The 18,679-nt window shown below is 40.4% G+C and overlaps 1 protein-coding gene across 9 annotated transcripts in view; it reads right to left on the bottom strand.

The window, feature by feature from the left end:
• Positions 1-18,679, bottom strand: part of ANK2 (ankyrin 2) — a 589,776-nt gene that overhangs the window by 88,618 nt on the left and 482,479 nt on the right. For all 9 annotated transcript variants that reach the window (XM_084626827.1, XM_084626832.1, XM_084626829.1 and 6 more), the window contains one exon: positions 11,617-11,689. In XM_084626827.1, the coding sequence (XP_084482953.1) occupies positions 11,617-11,689 (73 nt within the window). The remainder of the gene's footprint in view (positions 1-11,616; positions 11,690-18,679) is intronic.

The raw sequence follows: 18,679 nt of genomic DNA, 5'->3' as shown, positions 1-18,679 counted from the left end.
CCCCAGCCCTAGATTCATAACTGCATACAATTTTGCTACCCAGATGTGTCTCTCGGGCCAGAAAGTTTGCCCACCCCTGTTACAGCCACATGAAACTGCTTTCAAACAGGAGTTAAGTAAAAAAGTAATCTCTTTGCCTAAGCCAATAATACTCTGTCATAATCATTCTGATAGTTCTGTGTTTTGTGAACATATATTCAATTTCCTATTTTCAACATTTTTGAATAACCCTATAACAACAGGAGTGTAAACCCGCAATATCACAATTCTTTTTAAAAAATAAGGCAACAGATTTCAATTTCAAATTGCTAAGGCAGTTTCTATAAACAGTAGGGGAAACATCTTGACAGTGCTTTGGGACTAGATTTGGTGCTTGGTTGCAAAGAGAGAGAATAAAAAGTAAAATGTTTGCTAATAACTTGTGGGTCTTATTAAAACAAAAATAATTTTTATTCTGGTGATTTCACATGTTCAGACACCATTATAATGTGGTTATCAGTGAACAGACTGAAAAAGAGGCTGGCCATGTGTAGAGACCATAGTTCTCTGTCCTTCTCTGGCAAGCCCGGCTGAACATGGAGGCAATACTGCCTAACTGTTAGAGTAGGAGACTGGGAATGGGCTCCTATATTCTAATTCCTAATTCTTCTAATGACTTACTGAGTGATAGGGCAAATTACCTAATTACACTGACCCTCCTTATATGTAACTCTAAAATGGGGGTGGATACTTTCCTACCTCGAAGTGTGGCTTAAATCAGTTAACCAACAAAAAAGCACTTTGAGATCCTCAAATGAAAGACACTAAGTACAACATATCATTATACAGAGAGCAGAATTTGGGAAGCCACATACAGTTCTTAGTTTGGGAATTATGGCTCTGGGAGAAGCATTTAATTATGGCTTTTAAAACAAGCCGGATCAGCTTGGAATGCATTTTCATTATGGTACTCTGGTCATTATGCCCACATCTTCAGCCAGGATTGGGGCTCTGTGAAATTTTCTCCATGCTACCCTGGAAATTCACTCTATAAATCAGCTGATTTGGGGGATATGGTATTACTTTTAATGCAATAGGAAAGCTCTAACTCATCACAGTCCCCTTCCAGCAACATAACTGTACTGTGGAAAACAACTGCAGAAGAACTGTTCTTCCAGTCTTTTTCCCATAATATTTTCGTCAAAGAAGGCCAAAGGGATAAATTAAAAAAGAGAAAGGGGGCTGTGCAAAAAGCTGCCAAAAACTGTTTTTAATGTAAGCTCTTAAAGCTGAATACACTTATGTTAGTTTGCCAAAAACATTGTCTTCCCTTGCTATATGTTGGTAAGGTCCACAGGATGCTGTACAGTTCCCTATGTGGGCTGTGCATCTTAGAAGTAACAGGTGGAGACGAGGCACCTAAGGCAAGTATGAATTTTTTATTCAACTCTGAAGTATCTTTAATGGCAAATATATTAAAGATCACCCCCTGAGAATCTGTTTGGAAACCTTTGATTCCCCAGAGTCAATGCTCCACTCAGTGTATTACACCCATTAAACAATTATCTGCACTACAATGGGTTTAGCTAATGAATATAACTGCCATAACACAGCTGTAGATTTTTGCATCTTCAGCCAGTTGAAACCCCAAATATTCTATAGCTACTTGATTGTGGATGCACATCACATCATGTCAGCTATATGTCACTCAGAAAAGCACTTACAAAAAGATAGGAAATGGAGCAAATGGAAGTCTGCACATGCCCCTACTGTCTGGTGAGAAGAGGGTAATCAAGTGCACTAGCCCTAATCTGCCCTCCCGGGATTCTGGGACGAGGAGGATGACTGAAATGTGTCTTCTCCTGAATTAGACCACTGTAAAGTGAATTCTAGTATTTGGCAGGTGGCCAAGCAGTCACCTGACAGAGAATAAACATTGCCTCTTTAGGATGTGAACCAGAATAAAATATTCACAACCCTCCATGCCACAGAAGCTTTGATAAGTAATGGATGCTGACTGAATGGCAGGCTGACAAATCCAAAGTAGGTCTACTGTACAATGCCAAAAAAGGGAATAAAGTGCTACAGCAGGGGGCTGCCAACAGAAGAAAGCTCATGTAAGTTGCTCCCAAGCACCAAAAGTTTCTGTTCTACAAGTTTGATCCCACGCCTGTTCCATGCCTCTCCTCCCCTTGGGCCATTCAGTCAGTAGAAGCCTCAGGTGTTAGTAACTCCTTTGCGTGACTCCCAGCAGAGAGATAGAACAGATCCTAAACATAGATTTTTGGGCAGGGAATGTCTTAAAAAGAAACTCACCTGGGGAAAAGGGTCACTGCGAGAAGATACGTCCCACCAGAATGTTGCTCTGCCCATATAGATGTAAACAGCTCACTCCAAATCTCATTGATTTTATCCACAAAACAAGAAATTTTATCATAACATGAGGAACTCATGCCAGCCACTGAGTGGAGACAGCTTGGATTAACCAGGCCATCTATAACCCAAATACTTTCACTGACAGAGATTTTGTGGGTACTAGGGTGGAAGGAAAGAAATGGTTCTTTGCCTTGAGCTCAGTGGTACAAAGTATTGCATCATTTGTCCTTCTAAGTTCAAGAGGATAGATAAATGCATGTCTGTCTTTCACTCAACCCCTTTCTTTAAGTACTACACAAGAGAAGCACCAAAAAAGGAATAGGTATTTAGAAATGTGGTCACCCTTTTTAGTGTATTCAAAGGAAGAGAGCTCCCCAGCCAGCAAGCCAATATTTTTAGCCAGCTTCTTTGAATATGAACCTGATCCTGAATAAGTAATGTGTGATGTAGTATGTTAATGTCTTATTGTAACTTTGCCTTAATAAAAAAAAAATGTTACATGCTAATATGTGATCTAAAAGCTTCATTCACAGGAGAGTTTAAAGGAAAAACATCCATGACACTCTATTTCAACACAGGGACCATGTTCTAATGACTTGTGGGATTTACATTAACTGTTAATGACTTATGGCACTGTTAGCATCCAGAGAACCTGCCATTAATTAAGATGATTAATGTCAATGAAAAAACAACATGTGAATAGCCATGCAGGAAAGATAAGAAAGTACACTCTAAAGCTTGTGGAGAGTGGAAATAATTTCGGACAGCTACTGTTCTTTAAAGATGGGTTTCAAACATGTTGTTCAGATGGGTAAGACTCAACAGAAATCATGCCCCTTCCTGTAATGTTCTGATCTTGGTTTAGAAAGAAAAAGAACTAGGCCAACTATAAGCAGTTGCTTCAATAAACAGTTATGTTAATATATAATCAGGTCCTGCTAGATCCTGTGAAAAAAAGAATTCCATTTCCAGAATTGCTGGTAAGGTCATCTGTTACAATGATTTTAAATGTATATGTCATAAGTGCCTCTTAATCATTCTCCAGCCTTTTCTTATTGCTACCTTTTCCACTGAGAGAAGATGCAGTGAGACCATTTGCGAAAGAGTAGAGTAATCATTCTTGGCTTGAAAGTGAGTTTTTGCTCTGCAAAACAGCTATGGAAAACAGACACTTTCTTATGCAATCAATGTGTTTCTTGTGTTTTGAGTCATGCCTGCTGATTTTACTGGCCAACATATATGGTTATTACTAAAGACGGTCAGGGAAGGTTTCTATTTTCCTGAGAAATGTCATTTTCTGTCAGAAAAAAAAGTTTCAATTGAAATTTTTCAACCAGATCTAGTTGTTATTTTTGGCTTGTCTTAGCAATGCAGAGCCAATGCAACTATGGAAGAGAGAGAGATCATCTGCTTCACATGTCAAAAAAAATTCTGACGGCAGAATCTTTATCGCTGACAGTGCGTCATCCAGAAAGAATCCATCCTGACTTTCAAATTTACAACTGAGTTTGTTCTGGCACTTAGAAAAAAATATCATTTTACTTGGAAGTCATTAAGAGACTACAAACATGGAACCCAACAACGCCATTTATACAGAGTACTGCACTTTAACACAAATAGCTCTGTCTCAATAGGCCCAAGCAAGAGATCATTTAATAGCTAACCATTTTTTCTTTCACAGCTAGAGTGTGAAATCTAGAGTATGGAGATCATTTTGAAATGAGGGGGAGATATTGGCTAAATTTCTCTGCTGGTTTCCAATGCCTATCACAGCATGCACAGAAGAAAGGTATTATTGTATTATTGTTCCCTTTCTGTCAATAAGATTTTAGGAATTAGCTTTGGTATACTTACCAAATACTTCCTATGAATGTACATTTCTCTCTCTCTTTCTCATTGAGGCTTTTGACCTGCTTCTGTAAGTCATCCATACTTGGCTACATACAGAAAGCCAAATCTTGTTTTCAGTTATAAAATAGTAAATCCAGGGTAAGTGCATTCATTTCAGTGCAGGTTTTCTGGATTTACACTGGTGTAATGCGACAGCAGAATTTGGCCATGTGGCTTTAAAGTATAATAAAGTATTTATAAATTGTGTTTCTTCATTCTAACCAAGATTTTACATCCTCCACCTCCTGCTATTAGATAATTTTGGAAGGCCCTATGTTTTCCACTACGTAATACACAACGGCTCTTATGTCAGCAGTGAATTTAGCCCTGACTAGTCTGCTCAACCTTTTTCTCACACACATTAACTAGGCTTGGAAAGATTAGATTTTTATTAGTACATGTCATTTCTCCACACACACAAAAATGGTTGAAAAAATATTTCCAGTACTGATAATCAACATTTACAGACAGGCAAACTAAGAAAAATACTGCTTGAGAACTCATCAGAGTTTAAAGATATGTATTCTGTATATTTTGATGTGAGATGTTGAGAAGTTGTGTTTTAAAGCTTTAATTATTTGAATCTCAGTATCTACGGTCTTTAAGCAATTTTTGTCTGACCCTCCCCAATGTCTGACCCATTCCACAATTTCTCACAACTGTGAAAATTTAAATCAGTAATAGAAAAAACTGCTTAAAATAAATACTATGATAAAAAAGTAAAAATCTAATTCTGCCAAGCCTACACATAATCAAATAATACTCCCATTACTTTAATGCTGCTATAGAAGGCACTTGAATATCTGATGTGATTCAGTGAGGAACATTCTTGAGAAGAAGCTACAAAGCAGCATTTTAGCATTGTTTACAGAAAAGGTCATAGAAGGTACTAGGCAACCTTTCAATATGTTTATCACAACGCAATTCCAGGCAGGTGCAGCCATAATGTATTTTGAACAAAGAATATACCTACAGCATTATATAATTACAATAATCATGTCATAATCAAACTAACATTTGATTATTTCAATTTCTGATGTGAATATAAGTTTGATATATAAAGGTAATTGTGTTGATGAAATATACTTAGATTTCTGCAAGGCATTTGACTTGGATACCACAGACATTTTGATAAAAAAACTAAAACACAAAATTAACATGGCATACATTAATTGGATTAAAAATTGGCTAACTAATAGGTCTCAAAACGTAATTGTACAGGGAATCATCACTGAGCTTTGAGTGGGTTCCCACAGGGATTAGTTCTTGATCCTCGGACATTTAACATTTTTATCAATGACCTGCAAGAGTACATAAAATCATCATTGATAAAGTTTGCAGATGACACAAAGATTGGAGGACTGGTAAATAATGAAAAGTATACATCATTGATACAGAGCTATCTGGATCACTTGGTAAATTGGGCTAAAGTAAACAATGTGTTTTACTATGGTTAACTGTAAATGTATACATCTGGGAACAGAGAGTGTAGGCTATACTTGCAGGATGAGGGACTCTATCCTGGGAAGTAGTGACTCAGAAAAAGATTTGGATGTCATGGTGGATAATCAGCTCAATATGAGTTCCCAGTGCAACACTGTAGACAAATTGGCTAATGCAATCCTTGAATGGGATTGCCTTAAATAGGGCAATCTTGAGTAAGGGAAGAGAAGTTATTTCACCTCCATATTTGGCACTGGTGTGACTACTGCTGGAATACTGCATCCAGTTCTGGTGTTCACAATTCAAGAACGATGTTGATAAATTGGAGAGAGCTCAGAGAAGGGCTACAAGAATGATTACAGGACTAGAAAATATGTCTTATAGTAATAGACTCAAGGAGCTCAATCTATTTAGTTTAACAAAGAGAAAGTTTAGGGGTGACCAGATCACAGTTTATAAATGGGGGACAAATATTTGGTAATGGTCTCTTCAGTCTAGCAGACCAAGATATAACAAAATCCAATGGCTGGACGTTGAAGCTAGACAAATTCAGAGTGGAAATACAATGAAAATTTTTAACATTGAGAGTAATCAACCATTTGAACAATCTACCAAGGGTTGTGGTGGATTCTCTATCACTAGCAATTTTTAAATCAAGATTTTTTTTTAATAATATGCTTCGTTTGAAAAGGAATTATTTTGGGGAAGTTCTATGGCCTGTATTATAGAGGAGGTCAGACTAGAAACTAGAGGATCATAATGGTCCCTTCTGTCCTTGAAATATATGAATCTATGAATAATAATATTGCTCTTACATAGAACTTTCAATCCATAGATCTATAAGTGCCATACAAAGGAATATATCACTATTCCCAATTTACAGATGGGGAAACCGAGGCACAAGAAAGTGAAGTGACTTCCCTAAGGTCACACAAATAGGTCAGTGGCAGATCCTGTAATAGAACCCAGGGTTGTTGATTCCCACTTCAGTGCCTAAACAAAACAGTAATACCTCATTAGCTCTTGTCAACTCTTCTTGCATATGGCAATATTATGGCCACGTTCATTAAATGGTTTCAATATTTCGCATACTCAAGTTTAGTGTATGCTACAAAAACGAATGAAGAAACCTTTTTATTGGTGCATTTCTCTTATGAGAAATAGGATTTTCAGTTTATAAATTCCTAGTAAGCCACTTTTCTTTTAATCAGGAATCTGGCGGAATAGGTTATGGATTAACTCTGAGCTTTTATGAAATCTAAAGTCACATTTTTCTTGTGCTTCAATGATGAGTTACTTCTACAGATTACATGAAATCACTTTATCACTAATCCATGTTCATGAAGGGATATGAAACCCCACTCTCCCATGGTTATTATTACTTTGAGTAAGTATGAAATCCATAGGACTCCTTGAGAGTAAGGGACTACTCTGTGTGCGTACAGATGGAACAATTTGGCCTTTAGTGATTAAAACATGTAGCGATTTAATGCATATTACGGTACTTATAGATGTAGAGGACATATGTTACTTTCAGCCTATATGATTAAGCTATTTCTGTTTTTAGCAATGCTTTAGCAAATTCATTATTCTAATGATCCTCTTCTTTAGATGACTAGTATTTGTTGATGTTTAAAAGAATGACACAATGACAACACAAATTTATTTCTAAAGCAAAGATGGGATAGAATCTTTTGTAATTTGTTAGACAGTAAACACTAGGGGTTTATTTTATAATGGTTATTCCTCTTTGAGTGCTGTTATTCTAAGGCTGATTTCTGGGACTATTTCTTCTACACATAAAAAATCATACCCTGGCATTTTATATTTTCTTATCCCCTTTCCTCAAACAAAAATGAACTTTATTTAATCAATGTCAAAATACAAAATGATGCCATGATCTAGTCCAATGGAAACAGAATTGAGAATTAGGAGTTGCTTTCTCTGACATAAACTCACTGCAGTTCCTTGGTTTAAGTTCTTTTACTTTTCCGCCTCAGTTCCCCTATCTATACAATAGGGATGACAACAGTTAAAATCTCTGTCTTGAGGGAGTTTTGAGCAAAAATTAATTACTGTCCGTAGAAACATTTAAACATGTATAGCATTAAAATAAGTGCTAAGTATTTTATTATAATTATTATTACTTTAAGTGGGGCAAAAATAACATATAAGTAATGGCTGCATAGTAATAATGACATTACTCATCAATTATCTGAAGGGAAAAAAAGTTCTCTCTTCTCAGTTGTCTAGAATGTCTTGCCTCATCAACATTCATCTTCAAGGACCCAGTCCTGCAAAAGCTTATGCACATGGTTCACTTTACAGCTATGAGTAGCCCCATTGATTACACATAACATTAAGCACATGTGTAAGTCTTTCCAGGATCAGGGCCTTGATCTGTCTGAACTTCTAGAAAGTCTCTCTCTATTTCTGTAGTATGTACAGCACTGATCATATTGCTGGTGCTAAACAAATAGTAATGATAATAAATATGGAGCAACTAATATTAGTCTTTAAGAAGCATTCCTTATTTTAGATTACAATTCAATTATGCAACATACTTGATTTCAACCTGGGTTGTAACAAAAAGTCTTAGGTCCTGATATCAAGCTTGTGAGGCAGGTAAACACTCACTGATGCCAATGGATATTTTGCCTGTGTAGGTCTATGTAACGGGGCCCTTTGTGGTAATGTAGTGGGATTTGTTCTTTGATGTAATAGTGTTATCAACTGCAAAAGTTTCCATCTGTCACTCCCTTTGCTCCTTCAGTGCCTCCCTCTCACTGCTCCCTTTCTATCCATTCCACTTTCTATCTTCCACTCATGACTTCACTTTCTGCCATGCTAGCCTGACTTTGGAACTCCCTGGCCTTCTGATGCAAAAGATGACTACCTTTCTTCATTCAAATCTTGCCTAACATTCACTCTTTCTGCCAAACCTATTGATGGCGACCCATCTGAGAGTCATCACACCACACGTGTCTGCATTTCCATCTTTCGCTCTGTTTTATACAACACCAACCACATATTTCCGGTGCTTAAAAATACATGATACAAACCATGATGTTTATTTAAAAATAAACAGAAACCAATTTAACATACAAACACAAAATACCTAGCCTACTGCCTCTATGTGAATAACAATGCTGCCCTCAGCACTAAACTCTTGCAGATATTCTCAAGAGCAAAAGATCCCCAGTAGACTCTTGCTGCTAAACGTACAAACTACTGGGTGAAAATTACCAAAGACCAAGTGGGAGCCCAATGGACCCACATACAGTGGAAGCCTCGCCCCATCACTGAGACATTTAAAACCTGAACAATAGCAAACATCCTCCAGGAAACAATCCAGGGAGATGAATGGACTAGATGGCTTTTTTGATTTTACATCATTGACATTGGATATTGCATCTGAATTATTATTCATAAATGAATATTATATTGTTAATATAGTATTACAGTCATAAACAAAACCACTGCTTCACAGGAAAAATACCGAATAACAAACTCCTCCCATAAATAGGCTCCACAGTGGGGCTCTGAAATATTAACTTGCTCAAGTATTCCTGTCATGTTCAACTTTTTAACTATATGATTAAAGTTAGAAGGTTTAGTGTGTCACATTTATTTATTCAGAAATATATCTTGTCAGTGTAATACAACTAAGGGTAAGATCTGCAAGAACCTTACTGCTAGTCTCTTACAGACAATCCACAATTATGAAAAGCCTGAGTCTCTGTAATAAAAGGTCTCTGTCTTTTGGCCTCCAGCGACTTTAATTTCCTCTTATAGTCACCACCCACAACAACAAGTTTGCATACCCCCAAAATGCTTTTGCCCCCAAGAATGGATTTTATAAGCAGGGTGACATGAAGTGCAATCATTGTGATCATTCTGCTCAGTGATCAGCAGTATGATCACAGAGGCAGCATTGGCATAAATGCTTAGTATAGCGCCTATGCCCTGAGAGGATATGTAGAAGAGGGCTGATTTCCAGTCTGCTAGCTTTTTGATAAACTCTGTTTGTTGGCTGGTGACAAGAAAACCCAGAATGTTAAGATAATAATCTGGAGGGAATTAGTCATGCCAAAAGGCCACAATAAGTGCTGTCAAATAATGAATGGTACAGTTAAAATTGCCTTCGGATTTTCTGGCTTCTCCATACAGAAAAATACACACAGACATGCTCTCAAAAGTAACAACATGCATCCGATGAAGTGAGCTGTAGCTCATGAAAGCTTATGCTCAGATAAATTGGTTAGTCTCTAAGGGCCACAAGAACTCCTTTTCTTTTAACATGGATCAGTATTAGGCACCCAGATTATGCAGATGCAGATCGTCTCAGCACAAAAATAAATACATAAAACCAAATTAAACAGAAACAGAAAAGTTTTTGTGTCTTACTCCAAGAACTCCTTCTAACAGCACCTGTGCCACTATATGCTTCCCCATCACTGAGGCGTTCATCATCAGAGTGTTTAAAGGCTGCACAACATACAAGTTAGCTTGAGAAAAGGGGATAGCCAGTAACTAGCTCCTCCAGATACAGCAGTGGAAAGCCATGCTGTGCTTTGCAGATTAAAAGAGGACTGAATGGTAGCTTACATGAACAAAGGGGATAGAAAAATATAAACATAATGCTGTAATTGTTAAAGGCCTTATTTTGTCACTCATGAGTAGTCCCATTCGGATTGTTCAAGGAGTAAAGTGCTGCTCAAAGGGAATAGAGGTGGCAGAGTCAGGCCTTAGAGATATAATTGCATTGATTACATTGCAGAGAAGCCTAACATATTCTTGACTGCATATAGATTTGAATGCTTGTTGATTTATGGCCTGCTGTCTTGTTAAGCATGGGCAAATTGACAAAAGAAATCAAATATCTGTAGTTCAACACACAAATTAGACACAGGATAAATTTTAAAAATTGCCTAAGTAATTTAGCAGCCTAACAGCCATCTCAAAAGGGTATCTAGGCACTTAGGAACCCAAATCCTATTGACTTTCTATGAGACTTAATCTTTCAAGTCACTTTTAAAATTGTAATTTAGGTTCCTAAATCTCTTAGGCACTCACAATCAGGACAATTCCCATCAGACAATAAGAATCAGCAGATATGCCATGCATAAAATATCATTACTATAGAATTATTCAGCATTTCAGATAGAAAAAGAATCTATAAGTATCATCTGTAAGTATATCCACCATTAGTCCAGAAGTCACAGTATTTTAAATTTGTCAACTATTCTTTCATAAACTATTAAAAATGTATCCCCCAAAGCTAGCTTGCTTATTTCTATTCAGTATAAACTGCCCAAAGGTAATAATCCCAGATCAATTTCACAGATGTTTTCTTGGGACTAAGCTAAGTGATATAACATACACCTTCAGTCAGCAGATGGGGTTAAATCTGAAAGGGTGCCAATGGCCTCAGTGTGTTGTTACTTTATGTCATGCTCTATGAATCTGTGGTCAGCAAGTGCCAAAAGGCCTTCAAGGTAACAGTTTAGTCTCCTTCAGACATATGCATCTTTACCTAATGTTTCCAATTAAACAAAGATCCCTGTCTATTTCTCTGATATGCATATCTGATACAGGTGGACCTGATCCAAAATGTTCAGCGCCTCAAACCTCTCTTTATAGTGGGTAAGTGCACCTTTGGAAAAGCTTTATATATGAATTTTAAACTCCCATGTTTGAAAGTGTTTAGACTTCAGAATTTGGTTCTGACCATTACAAACATACAAGACATTTGGATCTAGAGTTTTTGGATTGGGGTCATCTTTAATGCCTCTATTCAAATCTTGTAGCCAAAAAGGCATTAAATCAAGGACTTTAAACAGCACACGATTTCAAGAATTGAAGCAGCTTAATTCTATACTGTAGGTGGCGTAAAAGACACTAAACAAGGAAATTTAAGTTGCTCACCTTCCTCATCTGAAACATCCAGGACCTCGGTCATCGTCTCAGGTACATTCAGCTTGTGTTTCTCAGTCACAGTCTGCAGAAACAGAATAATCATCTCTCAAGTTAAGCATCAAGAAAAATAGCAGGCATTTATCAGGGTATTTTCAACAACAGCTGCAGTTCAATCTGTTCAGACATTTTACAATGCTGTCTCTTCCCTCTGATTTTATTTTTCAGGGTGTAATCTTTACCATTGTTGCTCTTGCTTTCTATTTGTGCTACAGCAAATGATAATTTATTCTGAAAAAAAATACAAAAAGCACATATATAAATAGATGATGTATGTAGAGTAACTCAGATCAGTGCTTCCAGGATGGTTCTAAATTGAATTAGGTAACGTCTAGAATTAGGTAACGTCTACAGAAGAACCATAGAAAGTTGTATGGGACATATGGAAATTATTGTAAAGCATTTGGAAATTAAGCTATGAATGATGTGAAATATTTAAACTGAAAAAGATGAAGAGTATTTAGAAAGAGCATATGATGCATTTCTTACTTGAAATAGCAATGTGTATTAATGTTACTCTTTTCATAATTATTACAAATCACCCTATATCTTGGAGTGAATGTACATGGTGATTTACACACACACAAATTCAGACATATCACCTGCACCAAATAGCTTACAAGATTAGTTATACAAGGCAAAACCACCAGAGACAATACATGATAGCAACAGTTCCGGTAAGGGTGAGCATGGGGGTTATTAGAAAACAGATTTTTAGAATCAGTGACTTTGCATGAAGGACTCAAAGAGGAAGATAGAAGGTACTTGGCCATGCAGTGAGACTGGGAGAGTGAGGGAGACTGATTCAACAAAGGGAGCATCACCTTAGCATAAGGTCATGTGTGGGTCAAGGACATGAAGAAAGCAATAAGAAGAGAGCGTTGTGAGGAGAGTGGGGCATGAAAGGGTTCTGTGGAGAAATGACAGCAGGTATGTTCTATGAGACAAGACGACAAGTCAATGAATTCAAGAGGAATTCCATGGTCAGAACAGCACTAGCTAATATACAACCACTCCATGGCCACAATCCACTCTGCAACCAGCCTGTAGAACTGGATATCTGTGAAGGAGGGTTTACACTTCATGTCTTAAGGTGTGTAACAGTGGATGTAACCCAGAGGTGGGCAAACTATGGCCTGTGGGCCACATCCGGCCCATGGAACCGTCCTGCCTAGCCCCTGAGCTCCTGGCTGGGGAGGCTAGCCCTCGGCCCCTCCCCTGCTGTCCTCCTTCCCCGCAGCCTCACCTTGCTGCCAGTGCTCTGGCCCGCTGCTCCTCCCGGGCAGCGCATTGGCGTGGCTGCGAGCTCCTGCTGATCTGAGCAGCATAGTAAGGGGGGTTGGTTACGGTGAAGGAGGTCTCGGGGGGCAGTCAGCAGGGAACAGGGGGCAGAGGTTCTGGGGGGGGGCCGTCACGGGACGGGGAACAGGGCTGGGTTGGATAAGTGTGGGAGTCCCGCGGGGCCTGTCAGGGGGCAGGGGTGTGATGATAGGGGTTGGGAGAGTCGGGGACAGGGAGCCTGGGGCGGCTGGATGGGGATGAGGTCCCAGGGGGATGTTAGGGGCGGGCGTGTGGATAGGGGTCAGGGCAGTCAGGGGACAGGGAGCAGCAGGGTTGGATAAGGGGTGGGGTCAGAGGTGAAAGTAAGCCGGTACGCCCCAGTATGGCGTACCGGCAAGAGCTGGTGCACCGTAGTGGGGCAGCCTGGCTTCCCCAGGGGGAAATTTAAAGGGCCTGGGGCACCCAGCAGTGGCTGGAGCCCCAGGCCCTTTAAGTTGCCTCCAGAGCCCTGCTGCTGGAGCCCTGGGGTAGCGGCTGTGGGGCTCCGGTGGCTATTTAAAGGGCTCGGGGCTCCCCTGCTTCTACCACCCGGCCCTTTAAATAGCCACTGGAGCCCCGCTGCCACTACTCCAGAGCTCCGGGGACTATTTAAAGGACCAGGACAGTAGAAGCAGGGGAGCCGCAGGCCCTTTAAATAGCCCCCAGAGCCCTAGGGTAGCGGGGGCTCCGGGGGCTATTTAAAGGGTTGGGGCTCCAGCTGCCTCTGCCGCCCTGGTCCTCTAAATAGCCCCCGGAGCCCTGCACTGCTGCTGCTACCCTGGTGGGGGGGAGGATGAGAAAGAGGGGGTGCATTTACCTTACAGGGTGGGCTAGGGCTGGCTCTGACCCCCTCAGACCTGCCCCTTCCAGGGGCGAGCTGGCCCCAGTGTACCGGTAAGTCACTTGACTTACTTTCACCCCGGGTGGGGTCCTGGGAGGGGGTGGTCAGGGGACAAGGAGCGGGGGGGTTGGATGGGTAGGGGGTTCTGAGGTGGGCAGTCAGGGGGTGGGAAGTGGGAAGGGTGGATAGGGGGCAGGAGTCAGGCTCTTTGGGGAGGCACAGCCTTCCCTACCCGGCCCTCCAGACAATATCATAACCCTAATGTGGCCCTGGGACCAAAAAGTTTGCCCACCCCAATGTAACCCCTTTGTACACAGGGGAGTGTCAGGAGACAGTATGTCTGTTGAAGCTCTCACAGGAATAGTTCACCACTGCTCCACTCTCAGTTCTGGCCAGTACCCTAAAAAGCATAAATGAACCCCAGACGTGGAAGTAGCAAAACAACATATAACTCTTGTAATATTTATTGAGGGATGAACCTTGAAGCCCCTACTCAATTCATGCTCAGGCAAAACTCCCACTGAGGTCAATGGCGATTTTGCCTGAGTAAAAACTGAGTGAGGACTTCCAGATCTGGTGCTGTATTTCCATACTTCTAGCAAGCCAGTGAAGAAGACAGCACTATTCATTATTATGATGCTTTTCTATACATATCAACACGTCTCATCATTGCTGAATCTGTGAATACTGGTAATTTGTCTAAGTTTAAGTGTCTAAAATGCATTAACTGCAGACAATCCGTTTCAATTTACCTTCCTACAGTTTGTACGTGGGCAGGACAGAGAGTGGGCAAAACTGGTTGCCTGCAATCTCAGTTATTCATCTTTAATTACATCTTAACCATGATTCAAGGAATTAACAAGTATGGTTTTCAATGCATGTGTTACGTGTTCCAAGCTCTTTTGTACTCATTACATTCCTCAGCCAATTCTTCGACTCTTTTTATCACTCCCCTAGAAAGGTCAGACAGCAGTAGGGAATCTGAGCCAGCTGAAGCAGACTGAACTCAAACAGCAGTGCAGGTGACCTCAACCTCCTTCTTTGTAGCAATAAAAGCAATGAATTAAGAACTAAGTGCTAAATAAACAAAAAGACTGACACTCTACAAATGGAATAAGGTGAGAAGGAGGACAGTATATTCTTCAAGTGATGGGCAAAGCACTGTGTGTGTACCTCAGTTGTTAAAAAGACGAGAAAGTAACCCAAATGCTGTACTGCTGCTGTGTATGAGCACTGAATAAAATAGCCAAGAACTCAACAAACAAACAGAGAGGGAGAGCTCTGAGGAAAAGAGAAAAAATGGAATTGCCTAGAAAAAAATTAAGTAAGAGTCAGATATGAAAACTCTTAAGAAGTTTATCTCTGTCTACAATAAATGCAACAGACCATTCATTCATTGGGCCCAAATCCCAGTTCTCATACTGAACTCAGGAATAAGAGACAAGCACAGGAGAACAACACAGAGGTGAGAGTTAGAATTCTCTGGCCAACAGCTTCTGGATCTCAGCACTTCAGTAGTGTCAACATTAATTGGAGAAGGAATCATAATTCAAGATGGGATTTAATCTATTTAAACAAAATGCCCCCCATTTGGGGTAGGGCCAGTGGTGTTTGTAGGACGACAACTAATTAAAATACCAAAATAGAATCAGTATGTTAATATACAGTATAAGAGTAATAGCATACTGTATACATGGTACCCCTGCCAATATCTAGTTATATCAGATAAGTGGACACAAAATATGGTGACAGCCTATTGGGGCTCTAAAATTTGTTTTACTTAGGAAAAAATCCCATCAGATCAATGTTAAGTTTATCAATATATAGTCTGAGACATAGGCCATGGTGCATAAACATGATCAATACCTATATATTTGTCTGTTTATTACTCTTACACAACACCAGCATTAGCACTCACAACCACATTTATACTTAGTAGGTTTGCCAGGCGTCTGGTTTTCGACTGGAAAGCCCAGTCAAAAGGGGACCCTGGTGACTTTGGTCAGTTCTGCTGATCGGGCCGTTACAAGTCCAGTAGGCGGTGCAGCATGGCTAAGACAGGCTCTGCCTGTCCTGGCTCTGCAAAGCTCTGCGAAAGCGGCCGGCTTGTCCAGCCCCTAGGTGCTGGGGTGATCAGGGAAGCTCCGTGTGCTTTCCCTGCCCCCACTGGCCAGGAACTGCGGCGAATGGGAGCCTGTGGGTGCGGGTAGCGCTCACCATGCAGAGTCACCTGGCCGCGTCTCCACCTAGGGGCTAGACATGGAAGCTGCTTCCAGGAGCAGTGCTGAGCCAGGGCAGGCAAGGATCCTGCCTTAGCCACGCTGTACCGCCGACCGTGAGCCGCCTGAGGTAAGTGCTGCCCAGCCAGAGCCTGCAACCCGAGCCTCCTGCCCCATGTCAGAACCCGCTCCCACACCCTAACTCTCTCCCAGAACCCACACCCCAACCCCCTCCCCCAGCCTGGAACCCCCTCCTGCAGCCTGAACTGCACATTTCTGGCCCCACCCCGGAACCCAGCTACAGCCCTCACCCCCTCCCACACCCCAACCCCCTGTCCCAGCCCAGTGAAAACGCTTGAGGGTGGGGGAGAGCAAGCGACAGTGGGAGGGGGGCTGGAGTGAGTGAGTGGGGGCGAGGCCTCAGGGCAGGGTGTTCGGTTTTGTGCCATTAGAAAGTTGGCAGCCCTAATGCTTAGTGAGACATATAAGCTCAAAGAACCTATAGCTAGGCACCCAAATCCATATTTAGCATCCTCAGTGACCTGATATTTTAGAGTTGTTGAACACATTCCACTCCCTCTAAAACTCATTGGGTGCTTAGTACCTGTGAAAATCTGGCCACTTGTGTATGCACTTAACATTAGACATCTGCATTTGAAAATCTGGCTGTAAGACCAGATTTTCAGAAGCTTCACCACAGACATACATGTATATATTTGTGCGCCTGCTTTGCATATTCAACAGGAATACAGATCAAATGTTCTAGATACTGTGTGTAAATGATCATTTGTCCATACACAGACTGTACTTACCGGTACATGTGCCTCCAAACTTCACTGTAGAGTTAAACATCTGAAAATCAGGTTTATTTTTTTATACACTGCATGTCGCAATTGGTTATTTTAAATGTAAACCCCTAAGTTTGAGCATTGCACAATATCTCAAATATTGAGCCAAATCCTGCCTTTGATGTGTAGACGGAGTATCAGTATTGCACAGCAATGCCCCCTTTGAGTTTCTGGGTCTCCTTGGCACAAACATATTAGTTAATTCTGACATCCTACAACGTATCAATTATAGCTCCCCTGACTCTAACTCTTCTACCTGGAGTTGCCACTATATTTAACAATGGAATGAAGAACCATTAATTACCACCCAGTTTTAAAAAGGATGAGGATCTGTGGACAGTTTAATGGCCCCAGTAAAACATGGAGTTTAAAATGCTGAGGCATATGTGGTCTCTGCGGTAGTTGCACTGATATGGTATTGCTCTGGTAAATCATACACTACCTAAAGCTAATTTATGTATCACAAAATATTTGTTTCTACCAACTACATTGAAATGTGTACACAAATTAACTGTTGCTCTGAAGCAGCTTAACAATTTAAATTTGTCACTTTGGGACCTGCAAAGTATAAATCAGAAGGCAGGACAAACATTTTTTTTAAAAGAAATCACAAGTGTTCTGTAGCATAAGAACCAACCGTGCTTCCATGCTACCTGCTTTCCATTATATATGTCAATCCTTCTCTACACAGGGGACTTGACTCTCTTCTCGGTATCATTGCTTTATATTCTGGGAGCCCCACTCACGTCAGTAGTGTTATTCTGATGTAAACGAGAGGGAAATGAGACTCTGCACATTTACAGTAGGCCAAGGGCCTTTGGAAGCAATTGTTCCATATATAAACCAGGATTGGAGATTCCTCTTCTTTGGGAATGTCAGTGACTTGCATATTAATAGAGCATTGGATTGTCTAACATTCTCCGTGCAGCACTCAGTTGTATCACTGATCTTAGTCAGGGCCTTGAAGAATAAAATACCTATTGTGACTGTAATGGCAATGTATCTTTTTCAGTGTTGAATGTTATATTGTATTAGCAATATCAACCTCACCACCTGGAAAACTCAATTGCAGGGGGCAACCACAATTTATCCTTCCTTTTTGGCAATAGTTCCAAAAGCTCTTTAACCAACCAAATAATCTCTTTAAGACGATGCAGAGACCACATTACCTGCATACACCAAAGCGGCATTTGAGGGCCGAGTCAAATTCATCTCTGGCAAACTCTATCTATGTCAGGCGTAGTTCACCAGGGATGAATTTGCCCACAAGACTTTTTAAACACTGTTTCTCTCTTGTTTGAATTTGCATATTGCGTATGCAGATACACTAAAAGAAATAGGATTTCTTGTACAGAAACCTTTAGGTTCAACAAATGTTTGATTCAGCCCAAAGATAAATGCCTCAAGCATCTGCCACGTCTGGAGGAAAAGTCCACTGCTCACATATATATTATACGGTTTTTTAAAAATCTTTTATCCAAAATAACTAAATCAAAGTTATGTATTTCAAAAGTGTTTATAAATTTCCTTTTTCATACTGCAATTCATATTATTTAATATTTACTTTGTTGTGGTACCTGGACAGCCACTGATAGCAGGGTGTTGCTGGGTGTTATATAAATACAATGGAAGATTCAACAAGTGGATGTAAAAGACATGAAAGGGAAATGAGAAAAGGAAGATGAGGAAAACAGAAGGGGGGGGTTACACAGGCTACATAAGTCAGTTTTGAAAATGGACTTAATTACTTTTGACAAATGTTACCCAGAGAGAGGGAGAATAAACTC

The sequence above is a fragment of the Lepidochelys olivacea genome (assembly GCF_965140295.1).
Source record: "Lepidochelys olivacea isolate rLepOli2 genome assembly, chromosome: 4".
NCBI lineage: Eukaryota > Metazoa > Chordata > Testudines > Cheloniidae > Lepidochelys > Lepidochelys olivacea.
This window is presented reverse-complemented; position numbering and strand designations above follow the sequence as displayed.